The sequence below is a fragment of the Anarrhichthys ocellatus genome, unplaced genomic scaffold, assembly GCF_004355925.1.
Source record: "Anarrhichthys ocellatus isolate YVR2014 unplaced genomic scaffold, GSC_Weel_1.0 scaffold7, whole genome shotgun sequence".
Taxonomy (NCBI): Eukaryota; Metazoa; Chordata; class Actinopteri; order Perciformes; family Anarhichadidae; genus Anarrhichthys; species Anarrhichthys ocellatus.
Genome location: NW_022280037.1, coordinates 8630600 through 8648866, shown reverse-complemented (window position 1 = coordinate 8648866; position 18267 = coordinate 8630600). Strand labels below are relative to the sequence as shown.

At 41.0% G+C, this 18267-nt stretch overlaps 1 protein-coding gene across 2 annotated transcripts; it reads right to left on the bottom strand.

The window, feature by feature from the left end:
* Positions 1–520: 520 nt before the first annotated feature.
* Positions 521–16698, bottom strand: crlf1a (cytokine receptor-like factor 1a). 2 transcript variants are annotated; one of them, XM_031848046.1, is made up of 9 exons: positions 16293–16698; positions 12591–12869; positions 11383–11512; positions 10126–10295; positions 5379–5536; positions 4167–4241; positions 3974–4067; positions 2859–3047; positions 521–2737 (listed from the first exon to the last, which is right to left on the bottom strand). In XM_031848046.1, exons 1-9 carry the CDS (start codon positions 16363–16365, stop codon positions 2721–2723), a joined length of 1185 nt encoding a protein of 394 aa, XP_031703906.1. In that variant the 5' UTR covers positions 16366–16698; the 3' UTR covers positions 521–2720. The 2 variants fall into 2 exon arrangements, with proteins under 2 accessions (XP_031703906.1, XP_031703905.1); XM_031848045.1 differs by having other exon boundaries at positions 2863–3047.
* Between the last annotated feature and the right edge of the window lie 1569 nt (positions 16699–18267).

Here is an 18267-nt window from a genome sequence, read left to right as displayed (position 1 = left end):
ATAAATATTCTCACATCATACATTCAAACTACAGAACTTAATTTAAAAAACTTCAATTCATGGGATTGTGAGAATGTTGGGGAACTTAAAATTGCTGTGCAGCCACAGAAAAGGTTGAGAAATATATTTCCACCATATTCTACAGTAGGCTGCTTTCACTGCTAGCATAGCACCCAGGCAGCATCTGAAACGTGTCAACTGTGAAAGAAAAGCCCGAAGGGGAACTCGGACACAGAGATGTTTGCTATCCAGCGTGAGAAACTCAAGTCGACATTCTACTAATTCTCACCCCGAACACAGAGGTAACTAACGCCTTTAGAGCAGAGCTATGACACCACACTGGTTAAATATTAAGCACCGGTGAGTCTGAGTGGCCTCAGGCTCAGTAATAAGACTGCTGTGTCACCAGCAGGAGAGGAACCCGCTACACTGACAGGAAACACAACCACTTATGTCTTGAGTTTCTCTGGTGAACAGTGAGACGATGCAGCAAGCATTGCCCCGTTGTTGTTGTTGTTGTTGTTGTTGTGGGACTGGGATCCAGATGCAGCCTGGATTCCTTAGGGAAGGCATTGGTCAAAGATGTCAGAGATTTTTATTGCCCTCCCCAAGGTTTGCATTCCTAATTGTTTGTTTTTCCTTTTAGTTATTAGTCAGCATTCATGAGTCCAATGGAAATTGTTGGAAAGTAAGGCCACGACCAAGGAAGAACTACTTCGATTTAGGTGCAGACAGCTCCACCGTGTGGACAGCTTTTTATGTTTCTCCTCCTAAATGCTAAATTATGAGGCGTAGATGCTTTTCTTGGCCACTGAGAATGTTTATCAAGACACTTTTTTTTGCACCTTCAAGAGATTTCAATAACATAACCTTTTCCATTCTTCTCTGGTTGCTAAAACTATTGTAAGCTTGGCCATGGTTCTTAAACACATTAAGAACTATACTTCCAAGGAGCACGGAAGAGTGACAAAGTCTCAAGAGGTCGTATGATGAGACGGATGAAGGCCACAAGCTGAAACGCGTTGGTATCACAATTAAGTTGTTCTTTACTTTCGAAGTGTTGGTGGAGTTTTAACTGTTCTTGATGACTGAGCATGTTCACATCTCACTTTGTTAAAGCCGATCTGGAACCAGCCGCAGCTTAGGGGGACTATAGTAGTAGAACACGTCCTTCAAAGGTATGGATTGTAAATTTCCATACATTTTGAAGACACTACAGGCGAATATGGGGTAAAAGAAAAAACACCTAATAAATATCACCACGAAACTTCCCTATTTAATGATTCTATTTTAAATTAAATTTTATTTTTTGTATTACAAGTTTTCTGAAATTTTATGTTTTAAAATGCAAATGAGGCTTATCCTAACTTTTAAAGCAGTTAAGAAACCTATAGATGCAAATAGTCAAAGTAGTAAAATAAACACCGTAACAAAATAGTTCAAAATTTGACCAGTGCATGAAACGCAATGTTTTTTGCCTGGGGGTGTCTCCCCAAACGTCTAAACAGCTTTTGAATATTAAAGTTACAAATTTTAATTGGCGCTGCTGTAGCTTGGGGGTTGATCTGCAGACCTTGAGTCACAACGTGCACAGATGTCAAGTCTCATATCCACACTAGATAAAGAGTTAATAAAGAACACAGAACTGATTTCTGACCAAACATTTCATCTTCCACTGATAGTATCACACATTTATTGCATGCATTCTGCTTATTTTGGTGGCAATATGGAGAGAAAATGAAATTCTGTTCCATATTATGACGTGTTCTTTTTGTCCTTATACGTGGCAGTTTTATAAATATTTCAGCTCAGACAATCGGAACCAGAGTCTGTACAGCAGGACATGTGTTGAGCAGTAAGTCATACTCTATGGAGCAATGGGAACATATGCATATTGTTGTATTATAGTGTCTGCTGTAGCGTGCAGCCAACTCATTTCCAAACTCTGTTTCTGACAACATCTTTATACAACATTAGAGATCGATAACAACTTCAGTCATTGATATTTCTTTACTAACTAAACATAACTTAAGACATAAAACATAACTTTATACAGATTTAAATATGCTGGTACAATTCAGTACAAAAATAAAGGCAGTGAAACGTCTCCAGACACAAACATCATCACGTCATCAGTCACATACTGTCGCTCAGAAACACATGAATGCTGGGTGAACCAGTTTGGCACTTATATGACAAAGCATGACTTAGAAATACTGTATGATAACTTTGTACTTTTTCTTTTTTCGTCAGAGCAACAGTGAAAAGTATTTGGAGTATCCATGGATGCTGAACTGCCACTAGATGGTGCTTTGGATCCACAAGAGAAACTCAACAAAAGGTCACACAATACTTTCAGATGCTCGGGCAACACTTTTAGTTAGTTTGAATCTGTTTCGATCACCTTTGAGCACATTTAGAGTTATTCATGCTACAACCTTCCTTTGAGAAAGCAGAGTAGTCCACGTGGTCTCTTTGTTAATGATGATACCAGGATCAGTTGCACCTTTTCAGACAGAAAAAAGGTTCTCATGTTGCCTAGAAAAATCCCACAGTTTATGTCCTCTCGTCGCCACGGCTGGTATTTGCACAAAATGTCCAGAGCAAAATGTCTTATAATTCCCATATACGAATACAATCTCTCTATCTCACACACACAAACACACACACACACACACACATACTTGTTTTCTGCTTGTAAAAGCAGCGTGTGCTAGGATTTATCCCCTTGGAGAACCTAAATTAAAAAGACAAAATCTGTTACAAATCAGGTTTAATAAAACAAAACTGTTTTTACTTTAAGTGCGTATCGGCTTGTGCGATTTGATTTGCGTGTCCCCTGCATTAGTGATGCTTACCTACCTGGTTGCGAACTTTGTGGGATTTCTGCATCAGCACTCGCCACTGGTCGTACAGCTTCATGGACATACTGCTGCAGCCGTAGGCGTGTTTCCGCACCCAGCCGAAGAACTGCTTCAGCTCCCTGCGAAGGGTGGAGTTGGAGTCACCGCTGGACTTTGAGTCGCAGGAGCCCGAAATCAGCCGCTCTGCATGAAGGGAAGAGAAGAAGGGAGAGGGAGGATGAGACTAGAGTAAGACTGGCTTTGGCGTTCTGTAATGAAACATCTTACAGAGCGGCAGTGGTGGTATTTCAGTCACTTAAACGTACTTAGTTGCATTCCTCCACTGCAGAGCACAGTTATTACAATAGTTATAGTTAAAGCAAAGAAAGCAAAGAAGAAGAAGTGAGAAATTACTCAAGATGTGTAGTGCGTGCCAGTGTAGAGCCATGAAAAGTTCAGGCAGTGAATTCACACAGTAACCGATAGGACCTCTCTTTCTTTCTGGTACTGTTGCCAAAATTCATGGGAAGTTCTGGGAAACCCTTCAAGTTTTTTACAACCCATGTTTTGTTTTCAAAGTCATGGCCATCATTCCAATAACTTATTATGATACTATTTTACTCTGCAATTTCATTGTTAAATCTTGGGAGGCAACAACAGCAGTTGGCCACATCTTTATAGCATCCAGTGAATCCGACGGCACAAATGAAGGTGTGTTTGTCTTTTATCAGTTCATTGTAAAGATCTTTGTGTTGCAACTAAAGCTTTACATGAGCAAAGTCTGCTTCGACCTTTTAATGTTTGGTTTGGCAATATTATGATTTGGTTTTGCTATGATTTTTGATTTGATTTGACTGATGCATCTGCCATAAATAAAAGATCAATACAATACAATCCAGGCTGGAAGAAGAGTACAGAAGTGTAAAACAACTCCATTCTTCTTCTACCAGGCTCGCGGTTTCCAGCTGTCGGACAGAGCTGTGGGACTTGTGCTGCACCGTGATATAAAGCAAGTTTTAGTGGCACAAATTGCCCCTTAAAATGGATCGAAATTACCTCAAAACTGAGATCAACAGCAAGCAAATGCCTTCTTAGTAGTCCTGTGTGTGTGTGTTTGAGTGTGTGCTCACCACTGTGGGGTGTGGATGCAGCAGTAGGATGGCTCCACTCGCTCCAGATCCCAGCTTTGCGAGAGCCGTAGATGCCCACGGGGTTACAGCGAACCTGGAGAAGATGCAACAATATGAACATGGACCAAATCCGATGTACACTTACATACACTCCAACACACACAAACACACACACAACCAGACCATACCGTACCTGGACAAAATACACTGTTCCAGGTCTCAGTCCAGCCAATCTACAAGATGTCTGATTCCCAACGTCATCCATCACCTACAGGAGAAAAAAGGAAAAGACTCAAACACAGAAGAGTTGGAGGTCTGACCGCAGTATTAAATACCAATGTGCGTAAACTTAAACACAGGGCAGAGTCAAGATGTAGAAAATACAACCACAAACCCTGAACAGACCTGAGCATGCATGCACACCACATTGTTTAGTGACTCCTGATCAGCATGTTTATGAAAATGTTTTAACGTAGCCGTGCCTGCTGGGTAAAAACCTGCTCTCTATTAGTTATTACAGAGCTGGATATGCTGAGAAACGCACACAGGAGCATGCACGTGTACTCGAAGACCGTACAAGACAGCAAAAGTAAGGACAGAAAAGATGGAGAGAAAGAGACGCCCACACACTGCAGTTAATAATCTTGTCTAATAGTCCCCACTTTCTCTCTCTGGCATTTGGTCTGTAAACACTTGTTAAGAACGAGTGCAACAGAAAGCAGAACCTGGAAATTACAGGCATCAGAGGGCTAATGATGTGACGTGGGGAAGCCAAATCGGCAGACGTTACCGCTGAGCGTCTTTACGGCCATATTGAAGGCATTAACAGCTGAGATGTATCCCTCCATTCCTCAGCATGACCTCATGATTAGGGCCGGTTCAGAGGGAAAACGGCATTTTGTTTTCACCACCAAACCCTTGAACCCTCGGATTTAAGTCTCCTCTCTCTTCCTTCGAAACGGTCTCATCCCTCCGCCGCCTCTCTCCACTCCCCTTCTTTTCTTTTTCCACTTTGCGAGCAAAGACTTGCTTATATTACATCTTTGTAATTCCCCCTTAATTACTGGAGAATCTTCACTCGTACCCACAGGACTCAAATGATTCCTGGGAAACACCATCTGCACGGCTGAAGGTTTTACACTGTATTTTTCATTCATTAAAAGTTTGATCGGAGGGATACACAGTGGCTCTGGCCGGTGTTTTTCTCCTGATCAAAACCTGACTTCTAGAGTTATGGCTGATGAAAGTTTCTGAACTGTTAACCCATCTGGCAGTGGAGGCCTCAATCAGACTAGATCAGGGGTGATTACAGCATTAGGATGAGAAACAGCTGCAGTGATATATCTGTTTGTGTGTGAGAGACAAAGAGAACAGATTTATGTCTTTATAACTCCTTGTCTTATACCTTCCAGTCTTGGCTGTCCTCCAGTCTGTAGCGGATCTGGTATTTGGCCTGAAACAGGAAGTCTTTGAGAGCGGGCGGAGCCTCCCAGCGAACACTCAGCTGGTCCTCTAACTGACCGACACGACTGACGGCCACACCTGACGGAGGGTCCGTGGTCACTGGAGGTAGAGGAGACGGAGGAGGTTATCAAGTGAGAAGATCTCATCAAGAGCAGAAAATATGCCAAAAATTCAGTTCTAACTTCAAAAATCTCTGAAAATAGTGAAAAATGGCCGTTATAATTTCCTACAGCCGATGGTGCCGTCTTTAAATGTCTTCAGCAGTTTAAAACCAAAAGACATTCAGTTTGTTATCACAAAGATGAGCATCGGATCCTCACGATGGAGAGGCTGAAGCCAGCAAATGTTTGGAGTTATTTATTGAAAAAATGACTGCAATGATTATTTGATTGTCGAAATAGTTGACGATTTATTTTCTGTCTATTGACTGATCAATTAATCGTCTAATTGATTCAAGTGACATATGGGAAATTTTGAATATTAGTAAATATTCAATGAAAAAGGTCTAGATAAATGAGCCGGATATGGAATATTTGGGGATGTATCATAGTTAAAAAATGTCTCTTCGTGTTGACGTCTTTGTATTACTTTTAAAGAATACAGTCAAAACTTACAGTTAACAATGTACTTTACACCAAAATGGTATATTTTTGCATTCAGACAAGAAATAAGAATCTTTAAAGCAGCATTACTTGCTTTTTTTGGCCACTCCGGGGCCTTGTGACCATTTGAAGTTGTTACGGTGAAGATGTTAGCAAACTTATTTACACACAGAGCAACATTACCATTCATTATGAGTTGTGTCTCTGGCCACCTGACAAATGACAAATGTAGGTCCAATATCTTTTTTAGCTCTTTTTAGCCAATATCTTCAATCACTCCTGATTGAAATATCTGTCCCTCTATTTGCTAAATACTCCGCTATGTTCACCAGCTAGAGTACAGATTTGTAATAGAGATAGAACCTGCTGTTGGAAATGAGGTTGACACGAGTGCTGAGAGGGAACCAGAGCAGTAAAGTTGCGAGCTGGAAAACCAAAACTGAGCCAAAGGACGCTGACGCTAGCCGAGGGCAACTGTAGAGTTGGGTCACATGTAGTCAATTAATCCATTGTTAATACAAAACCATTGATTACAGCAGAAAATTAAAGATGAAAGCAAAAATGACTTTTAAAAAGAGTTGGTGTATGCGTTGCTAACCAACCGGCTGGATTTCTATTTATTTTTGAGAGAAACTGTTTGTGACTATAATGATATAATCAGAGCAAAATTTCAAATGCACAAACAATGATATCATGCGAGGAACAAACTCTTTTATTTATTACATCCATTAACAAGTATATTTCTATCCTAAAGACCTAATGATGTACTTCTGGTGGACAGATGGCACAGATGATCATTTTAGCCAAGAATTTATAGCTCAGGGGCTTTTTCTACATTACAGCTTACGTTTGCAGGGTCAAGAAATGCACTTAATTCAAATCTAAAGCAGTAGGAGTGACGTCTTTGTGTGTAACCGCTCATTGGAGGATTGTTCAGCATTGGTGGAGGTTTGTGGTCTCTGAGCCTTACAGTTTCTGAAGAGTTGACTTGTGTGAACTGGAAGAGGCCTTCTTCATCTGACAACGATTATCTTTTCGACAAACAAACGTGCTGACAGACCATTATTTTAACTTTGCTCGCTTTTTTTTTTTTTGGGCTTTTAAGATTGTTTCAATATCAACTGCAGTCACTTTTCATAATGTCATCCCTTGGCGATAAACAAACAAGACGAGCCCAGGGGAGAGAAGAAGATGGGAAAGATTCAGTGGAGGGGAAAATAAAAGTGGGAGTTGACACAAGAGTTTTAGAGGATTCGTTTATTGTCCCCAGTGTTCAGAGGAACAAGAGACTTTCTGTTAACTGCTTCAGTTCGTACTCATGGGTGATTTTAAAAGTGTAAATATAATGGTAGCACGCACAGTCACCCGTCTTAGATTGTTTTTTATTTTTAACACAAAAGTGGAGTAAAAGTTTTAAAGCCTTGGTAAAACAGTAGAGTGGTTTTGAAGTGGACACACTAATCGCCCAAACCAATGACACGTATCGGACAGAAATGCTGATATGGTTTTCAGTTATTCCTGTGCTCACAGCAATTAAGCTTAACAAGTGTTTAATGGACTTTCTTTGCTCCATGTTTTGCCTCTCAGGCTACAAAGAGGCTGCTGCCCTACCCTCTGATTGGTGGATGTTTGGACGAAGCATAAGATCTGCTGGCAAATACTCAGGTCTGGAAAAAAAATACTTCAAAATCTTTTACAGAAAAAATAAAATAGAATAAATATTGCCAGAATTATGCATTCACTTTTATGACACTTAATATACATTATTTCACATAAAATGTTTCTATTTGACTACCATTCATTTCGAGAGCCTGCCTGTGGGTTTCATACTAATGTCTTGTTTGCTTGATTATTGTAAATATGAATGGCATTCAGATCATTCATTTTGAGATGACAACATATTTTATGACATCATTCTGATTTGTTTTTTCCAGACAATTATTCCGTTATCACAAGAAAAGCCAAGATATCTGAAGATAATAAGATAATTAACTTTGTATTTAAGTTAGAAGAGAAAATCTTTTAAATGGTATTTTTAATGAGGAATAAAGTTATTTGTCCGCTGATAAAAAAATGAACTGTGTAGTTCCAACATACATTATGTGCATTTGGCAATAAAAGTCAAAGAGACATGTCAAATTACAGATTCTTAACATCTATTGTGTCATCCCTCAACATATCCTCATCTCAGACTCAAGACACCAACACAAGTTGCCTCTAGTCTCTCAGTTCAGAGGGCTCCCCGTGACTGAGGAATGCAGAAAAAATCTGTAGGTGTGTCCACCTCGCTTTCATAACTGATTGGACAAGACCGTAGACGCGAGTGACTCACAGCAGCTCCACGCAGGTGTGGTTGCTGTGTTTTATGACCTGCCACTGCTTGCGTGAAAAGAATGGCCGGGGCAACCTGAGCGAAACAAAACCCCCACACACACGCACAAGTCCAGAAACCGCCTACACCACCTCTGTCTGCCTCTCTGTTTCTATACAGTTACCAGGCCCTGCCCTGCCCTCGGGGTGTGTCAACAGGTGTGCGTGTGTGCTTGCGTGCATACATTAGGTAACGGAAAAGGGATTACAGTTTGATGGACGCTCGTTTCCTCGCTGGTGACGTGTTCGCCTCTGAAACTCTGTATGGGTTTTCCTCTCGGTACAATTACCCGGAACCGTTAGGAGCGTGTTGAACCAGGTGAAGAGCTCCAAGCTAATCAGGTTGTATTATTTCAGGTCCAAGTCTTAAAGCCTTAAAGCCTCAAAGCCCAAACTCCTTTAGGCCTCGGGGGTCTGCAGCCGGCTCGGAGACGGGATTAGGTTCGAGGATCAGTCTGGAACATTCCGACGCTACATAAAAGGGGGTTAGCGAGTGTTTTCTGTACGTGTGTCCAGTGAGCATGAGTAAAGAGAAAATGAGCTCATCAAAAGAGAGGGCGTTTTCATTCGTCACACACACACGCCTACGCCTGTCCAGGTGTGTGCATGCATGTGTGTGTATGAGAGTGTGTGTGTGTGTGTGTGTGTGTGTGTGTTTTTTAGGGAATAATGAGAGAAGAGAAGAATTTTTATCTTGTTGTCCATTTGCTTAAACCGCACTAAGCCAGGCAACGGACCACATAACAAAGCTTTAAAAGGGAACACCACTCATCCTATCAGTGTAAAGCTGGATGACTGCTTGTGAACAACTTGCTCCAAAAAGACAAAAGCCACAGAAATCCAGCCACTGTCTGTCGGAATAAAAGAGATGAATTTAGAAAGTGATAACGTCATTCGTGGTTGCCAATCTCAGGGGTCATGAGATAATAAATAGGGGCAGGAATGAATCACTTAACTTGCAGTTGGCCCCCTTGTTTCCCCTATAAGCAGCTTTAAGGTTATTAAACCTTTTATTTTATTCCACACATCTTTGAAAACTTTTGGGATCCTTACTAGTGTTGCTGTGCAAACTTAGAGTCACTGCTACCGTCCAAGAAAATGTCTGGCATACAACCACAAATTGTTGTTATTACAGCATTATTTTTTTGACTGATCAAGCAAGACACAGCGTGTTAATCAATAATCTGTAGAGGTGCCAGAAGGCATATCCCTTTTATGTTTTGTCCACATCTTTCCCTCTGCTTTAAGTCTCATTGCTAAGCTAAGATAATTGCCTCTGAGACATGAGAGTGATATCAATCCTCTCATCAGCCGGCTAACATCATGTTTGCCTGGACTAGTTAAAAACAAGAGCCTGTTCCGTAAAGAGCTTCTTCTGTCAGGAATAGACAACTCACCAACATAACATGTAGTATCGCTGTATATGTTTTAGTTTTTCCTTTCATTTGCAAAATACTGTGAGATTTTGTTTACTTGTATTATGTTAAGTGGAACCAAAGACTAGCAACCACTATGAGGATGGTAAGAGGAGGAATAAATCACAAAATCTCTCACAGATTGAACTGTTCACGAGTCGTAGACGTGTGTAATTGTTCGTTATTTTCATGCCTACGGGCCTCGTATCCACTGTTATTTATTATAGCCTGAGGGCTCATTGTCACTGGGATCTAAGCTCTTAAAAAAAGGGGGTCGAAGTTCACTCCTTCTCACACTCACCCACGTCTAGGATGTCGAGGGTGATGACATCGGAGGTAGCCCGGCCCAGCTGGTTGGAGGCCTCCACCCAGATCTCGTAGGGCGTGAAGAGGTGCAGGTCCCGCGTGATGCTGCAGTAGTAAGGTTGCGTATGAGTGTAATCCTCACACTCCTTCTCCTTACCATACCACCTGGGAGGAAAACAAAATATACTTAAATAACTCTGGCCAGCAAAACAGTTCCCATTAATAATGCATGTGATATAGAATTTATTATATAATGTGTTGCCAGTTAAGAGTTTATCCGTCACAAGTGGTTTTATTAGGTCCTTATTTACACTAATGTGACTGCAGTGAGACTGCAGTTGGCAGGCCTGCGGCCACTGCACGCATGTCAAGTCATTTCCCTTTTGCTGCTTTTATATTGCTGATTTAACTTTTAAAATATGCGAACAGAGCTTACAACCCATATGAAGCTCATTTTTAAAATGTAGCAATCCCAGCTGAAAACCCCCTTTTCCTAATTCTCATGAAATGTGACTTTTGTAGGCATGAAGGTTTTAACCCTCTGGCCACCACTGCTGTTATTATTCTTCACGTAAGATCTGCCAAAGAGATATGGTATTTTGTCTGTTTCAAGCTCCGATTGTTTCTGTTTTTCTACGCATGTCAGCTGAGTAAAAAATCCTGAAATATGTTGATTTTGAGTAAGAACATTTGCAATAGGCTCTAGTTCAGACATTTTACATAAAAATCTGGGCGAACCTCACACGAATTCCAGCAAAAACAAGCTAAGCGGATTTTGTGTCCTCAATACGTTCTGAATGACGGAACAAAAAGTCCCAAGGAAACGTAAAGTTTTGAAAATCGCTTTTTACCAAGATCTGGTCTCATTCTACCCGGATCTGGTCTTATTCTGCCCGGATCTGGTCTTATTCTGCCCGGATCTGGTCTTATCCTACCCGGATCTGGTCTTATCCTACCCGGATCTGGTCTTATCCTACCCAGATCTGGTCTTATCCTACCCAGATCTGGTCTGATCCTACCCAGATCTGATAACTTAAAGTTTTGAAAATCGCTTTCTACCCAGATCTGGTCTGATTCTGATCTTGTCCTATTTTACCCAGAATCTGGTCTGATTCTAAAAGATTAACTTGATTACTGAAATACTATGAGTGGGCTTGTTTTTTTTAAAAAGCTGAGTTTCAGATACAGTGAACTGAATGACTTGTCACGTGGATATTTTCTGCAGTGTAGCTGTAAGTGTGTGCGTTAATACCTGAGTTTGTACTTGAGAGTGTACTGTGTGCTGATGTTAGTCTCTCCTTTTCCTCCGGGGACCCAGCTGCAAGTCAGGTCTTTGGTGTTCCTGGACCAGCAGGTCAGATCGACCGGCTTCTCTGGAGGCACTGGGGCAGAAAGAGGAACAGGTGGAAAGACGGAGAGAAAGGGGGAACAAAATAGACATGAGAGACAAAAGAGAGCAGTGCAGAGACAAAGAGGTGGAGGGAAGATGTAGGTTCATAGAGGGTACAAAGTTACCTCCAGCCATTACTTCAGCCCCTTCCTCCTGAGTGTAATTCACCCACAAGTGGTGTTCCTCACAAATTGGTGTGTTTTTCTCTTAATTGGTGTGAGTGTGTGTATGTATGTGTGTGTCTGTGTGCGTGCTGTCTGATTTGGTCAGACTCTGGATCCCTGCCAACATTCCTCGTCTCTCAGAACACAGGGTGCTCAACACCAGCGTCGCACAGAGATTAGGATCCTGACTGCTTCTCCTCTGATCGTGTACTTCTGTCTTTGAGAGGACCATTTTTAGAGTGAGGCTACTCCTTACTTCTACAAAGGGCTGTTGGAGAGTTAATGGATGGTTCCAGTTTATTATTGCTACTTACTTGCATTGCTTCAGTCAATATTTCCATTGGTAATAACAAGCAACTAACTCTAAGTGCGCATAAACGTCCCAAAATGTCAAACTATTTCTAAAAGATAAGGATTGACCCTGGAGAAAATAAGTTTATTATAGGGCATCACATTAACAAGATCACCCAATATAGTTAACTGTAAACGCTTAAACCATTTAGGGGCAATGTAATGCATTATGTAAATGCTGGTCCTCATACGTATGGAAATACAAACATGTGTCTTTGTAAAGTTGTCTTATGACCCATGACCTGTGAGCGATTGTGCGAGTAATGGACCACACAGGTCATAGAGGCCTCTCACTGGTCTCAAGGCAGGAATACTAAATATAAAATACAGCTTCTAGTGCCGTTTCCTTTTCCCTCCTCTCACTCCTGTTCGACCATAAATTACCCTTTTAACAGGAGTTAACGGCGAAGCACAGACAAAACGCAGACACGTATTCCTCAGAGAAATGTCGGCCAAACGAATATACTAATAAAATGACAAAAGAAGAAAATGTGGACTTCTACATGAATGAAACCAAGCTTAAAATCCTATAACTACTGACAAACTTTGACTTACTGCCGACGTAGAGGCAGGAGCCAGCCAAGATGTGTCCTTTGTGGTTGTGACAGACCAGGTTGTCGCCGGACGTCTGCCTGGAGGCGTTGAGTCCGGCCAGCGTCACACTGAGGTTGGTCGGGCTCAGCACTCTGTACAAGGAGCTGGGCAGCTGTTGACCGTTGAGCGTCCAGAACAGAGAGCTGGCGTGGACGCCGAGGTCAGGGTGGACCCAGCAGCTGGCGGTCAGTTTGGACCCCATGCGAAGGACGGGGTCCTGGGGGTATATTACTGCTACATCTGGAGGAGATGGATGTCATAGGAAGACGGTTGATGACGTCACAATGATGTCATCAGGGTTATGAGTTAGAGTTAAAACTTTAAATATTAGACTGAAAACCTGCAATGCAAACCGGAGGGGTGGTGTTTGAAAGATGCAGGAGTTTACCAGACATAGAGGGTCTGATAAAAGATTATAACTATACAGTTGCTGAATATGTGAGAAATGGTGGAAAAACTTGAGACAGGCCTAAAAAAATGATTCTAATAATGTAAAGCAAGCACTATTTAAGGGATTTCTTTTGTAAAGACTAGCTGTTTTAAATCTGTTTTCAGTTTGTTACTTTTGTGATTTTGTTTTGACTTTGTTAAGTATTTTATAATTTCTGCTGTTTTTCATCAGCTCTTGGCGAAGTTTGTTCCCCTCACTGGGCTTACAGTACTTGGGTCTTGCTGTTTGCTTATTTGTCTGTGGTCTTACATTTCTGATCAAACAGTTGGTACGCTCTAAAGGAAAGTTGCTCCATAAATAAATGTTGTTGCTTTTTATCATTTGTTGTCTCATTTTACAGCTAAATGTCAAATGAAAACTAAACAAATGGAAAACTGCAAAATAATACATATATATGTATGAGAGAAACTAATTTTCGGAGGAACTTGAACGCTCTATAGTACTTAGAGACATTTTTTATAATATTTGTGAAAGTTTTAACTTCTGCGTCTGTGTGATGAGTGACTGAATCCTGTTGTTATGTTTGTATATTTATCCTTTCTTGCAAGAGCAGCTCACAAGAGAAGCGATTCAGAGAGAGTTTATTTATTCTTATACAAGGAACAAAAAAAGAAAAGTTGCCCACCTAAGTAGAAGGCATTATGAAAACAACTTAAGATGATTTCTTTGCAGAAATGACTGAGCAGTGAGTGAGTGAGTGCCTCAACACTTTGTCAGACCACTACAAATCTGCGCCTGGGGGGCCAAATCTATTCACCTAACGCTGATAGACATTGTGTGGTCCTTTATGGAGGAGCCGCCCTTTGAAGAAGTTAATTCAACTGTAACTCCACACCTATATCAATATCACAACTCCCTACAACTCCAGCTTTGACACAACACTTCCACACATTTATGCACGAATACAAACAAACACATGCACAGAGGGCGGATTGTCTTTGTCACCGGATACGGCAGATTCAAAGGGCGCCGTGATTAGCCAATAATATGCTGATCACGGCTGAATAACAATCAGTGTTTATGTGTTCCAGGCGCTGAGGACGTGACTCTGCCCCGAAGCGGGGTGTGAAGCCCCCTTACACCCCGTCCTCCACAGTTCAAACACTAGACTAGACACAATTACTGCTGTTTATTGTCTCTGCTTGACATGCTCACTGGAGGAAATGGCTTGTAAAATATTATTTGTTTGGAGAGACTGAGGGTGCTTGAAGCACAGCTCTGATCAGGGGGCCGTGGATGAGTTTAACTCTGCGGTACTGGAGGATGGAGAGGGCGAGGGACGTTTATGTTTCAGCGAGTGTTCTCCAAAGACATTTATGACTGATTTTAAGTCTTTGGTGGACTGAAAACACTTTTCTTTAGGCTGTCGGTCTTCCAATGTATGTGACATCCTCTCCTCTTTCTAAAGAACTATTTACTCTCCTCTCATTCATGCAACAGTTCAAAGAAAGCCTGTACTTTCCTCTGTCTGTTGTACAATAGACATACATGTGGAGTATTTGGAGGGGCCAGTGTGGACGAGCCAAGACGAAGAAGTCACGCAACATTTAGTGACAATGAGCCGTGAAAACACCACCTGAAAGGAGACGGAGGAGACAGCGTCGGATGTTTTTCAAAAGAATGTATAATTATAAAGCTTATATTTGAGGTATTTCACTGATGCTCGTATCTGGAGAGAGGAGAGATTATTTGTTCTTCAGTCAAATCAAATTAGGCCAAGTACAGGCAGGATTAACGGGACATGTACTGTGAGATATTAGAATGTACTTTTAGGTTAAAAAGCTGATTTTGTGTGTTTTAGAGTCAAACATTTGGTATTAAACAATCATATCCAACATAAATACCTCTTTATAAACTAACAGTACATATAAACTCAAACTTTATGGGATTATGAGCTGCGCTAAAAACTAATTATATGTTGGGAAGAAAATTCCACATTTAAACTGTTTTATTTCAGTGGCATCTGTAAACCACAGCTCTCTGAGTGAAAGGGAAGCGCCCTCCATTATTACAGTGAATAAAACAGTAATGACCAATTAAGCCATGTAATAAACAGCAGGGCAGCTTATGATCAAGGCCCATTGTCTTCTATACGCCCAACTATACTTTCTTTTATTAGCACCTTTCAAACAGGATGAATAACAGGAGATCCTGTCTGAGGAGCTACTCTTTGCCAGTGAGCTCACCATAAAAACTAATCCAGCCACTTAACGGGGGAAGCGGACATAACTTTGATTTATTTACGTTACTGTGCATTAAGCCGCCGGTTAACATTCTCCAAAACCCGAGCAAATGATGTCACTGTTTTGTTGCGGTCCGTAAAGCCCCCCTGCTCTCCATGTGTTAAAGGAATTATGACCTGACTTGTTGAAATTCAGCCTCCTGGGAGAGGAGTTCTCTCTGCAGGGATACAGCCGATATACCTCAGCAGGAGCACATCAATAACAGGAGGTGTCAAGTGGACAAAGTGGCATTTGTCCTTTTGAATGTGTGTCCAGGAATCAACCAGAGTGGATCCAAGCAAGTGAGCCCTTATTATGTAAGAATATATTGAGTTGATTTGCATTGGAAACACATTTCAAAAACAGTGTTACCCGATGAAAGATCACTGTGATTGTTAAGTGTTCCTATATGGGATTTACATATTGTATCCTCTTATAGAAATCATATACAGAGTTAAAGTAGCCTTGAAGTGTTTTTCATCTTCTTTAATATATAATATTCCTATAATGATATTATCAGGGTTTGCAGTTTTAATGCAATGTTAGCACTGACTTACATCCTTTTAAAACAGTAAATCTATCCCACGTGATATTACTATAATATTATTTCCAAGGCTTGTAGTGTTTGCGCTGAATATCACCCTTCTAAAACAATACATTATCTTTATCCCCCATTGATATCCAAACTATGTTCCTAAAACATCCCTATCACGGCTTGTAGTTGTCTGTTTGCATTGACTAACACCCCCACAGTATAACGTGTTGTACTATTATGAAAACCTATGTTTGCATCTGCTTTATCTTCTAAAATCACGCATACCAGAACAGGACAATGTCACACCGGGCTGTTTACAGACAGACCTCTGGGTGACACAGGGATACAACTGATCTTAGTGGACCAAAAAGGGCAGCCCTGTACCCAAACCAAAAAGCAGTCCCCAGCCCAAGACCGTGACTTTGCGCATCGATGGACATCTGTGTGCAACTTACGTGTGGACAAGGACAGCACGCCGGGAGTGTGCAGCATGAGGAAAACCAAGCAGATATCCAAGACGGCTTTCATTTTCCCCCCCTGGATCGTTTGATCTCTCTTTCTTGATTCCTCGTCCTCGTGTTGTTGTGATGTCGCCTTTTTTTTTTTTTCCCTGGATAGAAATTACGCACAGTGGGGAAAGAGGAAAAACAGCACGGGTTCAAAAGCTGAATGCTCCGGATTAGGAAAAGGAGCGCACTAGAAAAAGTGTGACCCGGTGGAAAAAGTCACTCTCTGAGAAGCCATAAGGCAAACACGTCCTCAGTAAAGGCTAAACGAGTGAGTATACCGCGTCCCGTTTGCAGTCTTTCCCCTTCTTAATGCTTCCTGCAGCTAAATCATACACAAGTTCATACTTTTTTAAGCCCCTCCTCTCTTTCTCTCTCTTCCCACACAGTCGCCAGTCATTTCCCCCTCTTTCCGTCCTTTCCCTGCTCTTTTTTTTCTAACCTCTCCCTCTTCAGTGATGGGTAGGGGAGTCAGAGCCATTGACTTTCACTGAATCACTCTGTATCTGTTACTTTCCATGCCCCAGGTCTCTGCTATACAGTTGTTCACCACAACAGACTGTAGTCATTGAGAGTTACAAGAAAAGAAATCCTAAAGTGTCTTTTTTTGTTTTTTTAAATCAATTGTATCTCTTTGTCCCTGAAGAGTGTGATACAGATCACTGATATTTTCTGATATTTGTTATTTTTTAAATCCACCAACGTTTAAGTGGGATTCAGTTAACTGTAGGACGATTTACAAACATTTAAGCAATATGTTGAAGAGGAAATAACACATTCCTCCTTCTACAAATGAAAAGGTGAATGAATAAGCAATGAAATGCTTTCTCAGCGCACTCTGGAGCTTTGCAGCTACAGCCTTACTTGGTCTGGTACGACCAGTAGCCTCTGGTGGCAATTGGTTGCTAATGTGTGTTCTGTGTGACGCTTGTCTACCTGTGCTACTATAGTACACTATTTTTTTTAGCATTTAGCATTATCTTGGATTTGTGACTTTTTGGGGCCGGTTTCACAAAAACAAACTTTATGTCTAACATAAGACGTCTACATTCATCTGTTGCACGTAGCTGTTCACGTGTCTTCTCTGCGGTATATTTCTGACGGGTTACTGCCGTGTCCATAAACTCTTTCCCTCAGAATACCATAGAAACATGGCTCTTAGTTCAGCCTCAGGGTCAAGTGGCTAGCTTTGTAGGTTTAAATTAAGTTAAATTACATTTGTACAAATGTGTGTATAACTTTAAATAATCTCAGAGCTAAATTAAAACTGGTCTAACTCTACGGGTCTCAAACATGGCCGCTGTTCAACAAAAGTTATATTGCAGCTTTAAAGTGGAAATTGGCTTGAGACAAAGTTAACCTCTTTTAATGTAATATTTCACCCTGTGGTTTATTGTAATGGCTCATTAAAAATAATTGGTTTCTCTTTCTTTACAAACAATAAACAATGGCGTCACTATGACGTGTTCCTATTGTAGTGAAAATGTCACTATTGCTACATAGACACTGACTAAGCGTGAATCAAAACATGAAACCCAAAACAGCCACAAACTGCGTGTCTTGCTGCTGATTTATTTCATATTTATTAAACGTGACCTTTCATCAACTATGTAAACAAGCATCCCAACAGTCCCATTTACACACAAAGATGCTGATTATCCAACAGGTCTCTTCTACAGCCGACATTTTGACTCATCATTGCAGGAAAAGCCCAGGTGTTACTAACAACATGAATGAGGGCGTTCAAACTGAAGCAACTAAATGGAATGTGCTTTTCCTACTATGACAAGTCAAAAATGTCTTCCGTGTCTTTTGGCGCATAAAACCTCTTGAAAATGTTGACCATAAAAGCATCTTTTCCTTAAAAAAAATCTATGGAGTAAATAACTATTTTTCTCCTCTAGGTTGATTGAAAAATTGGACT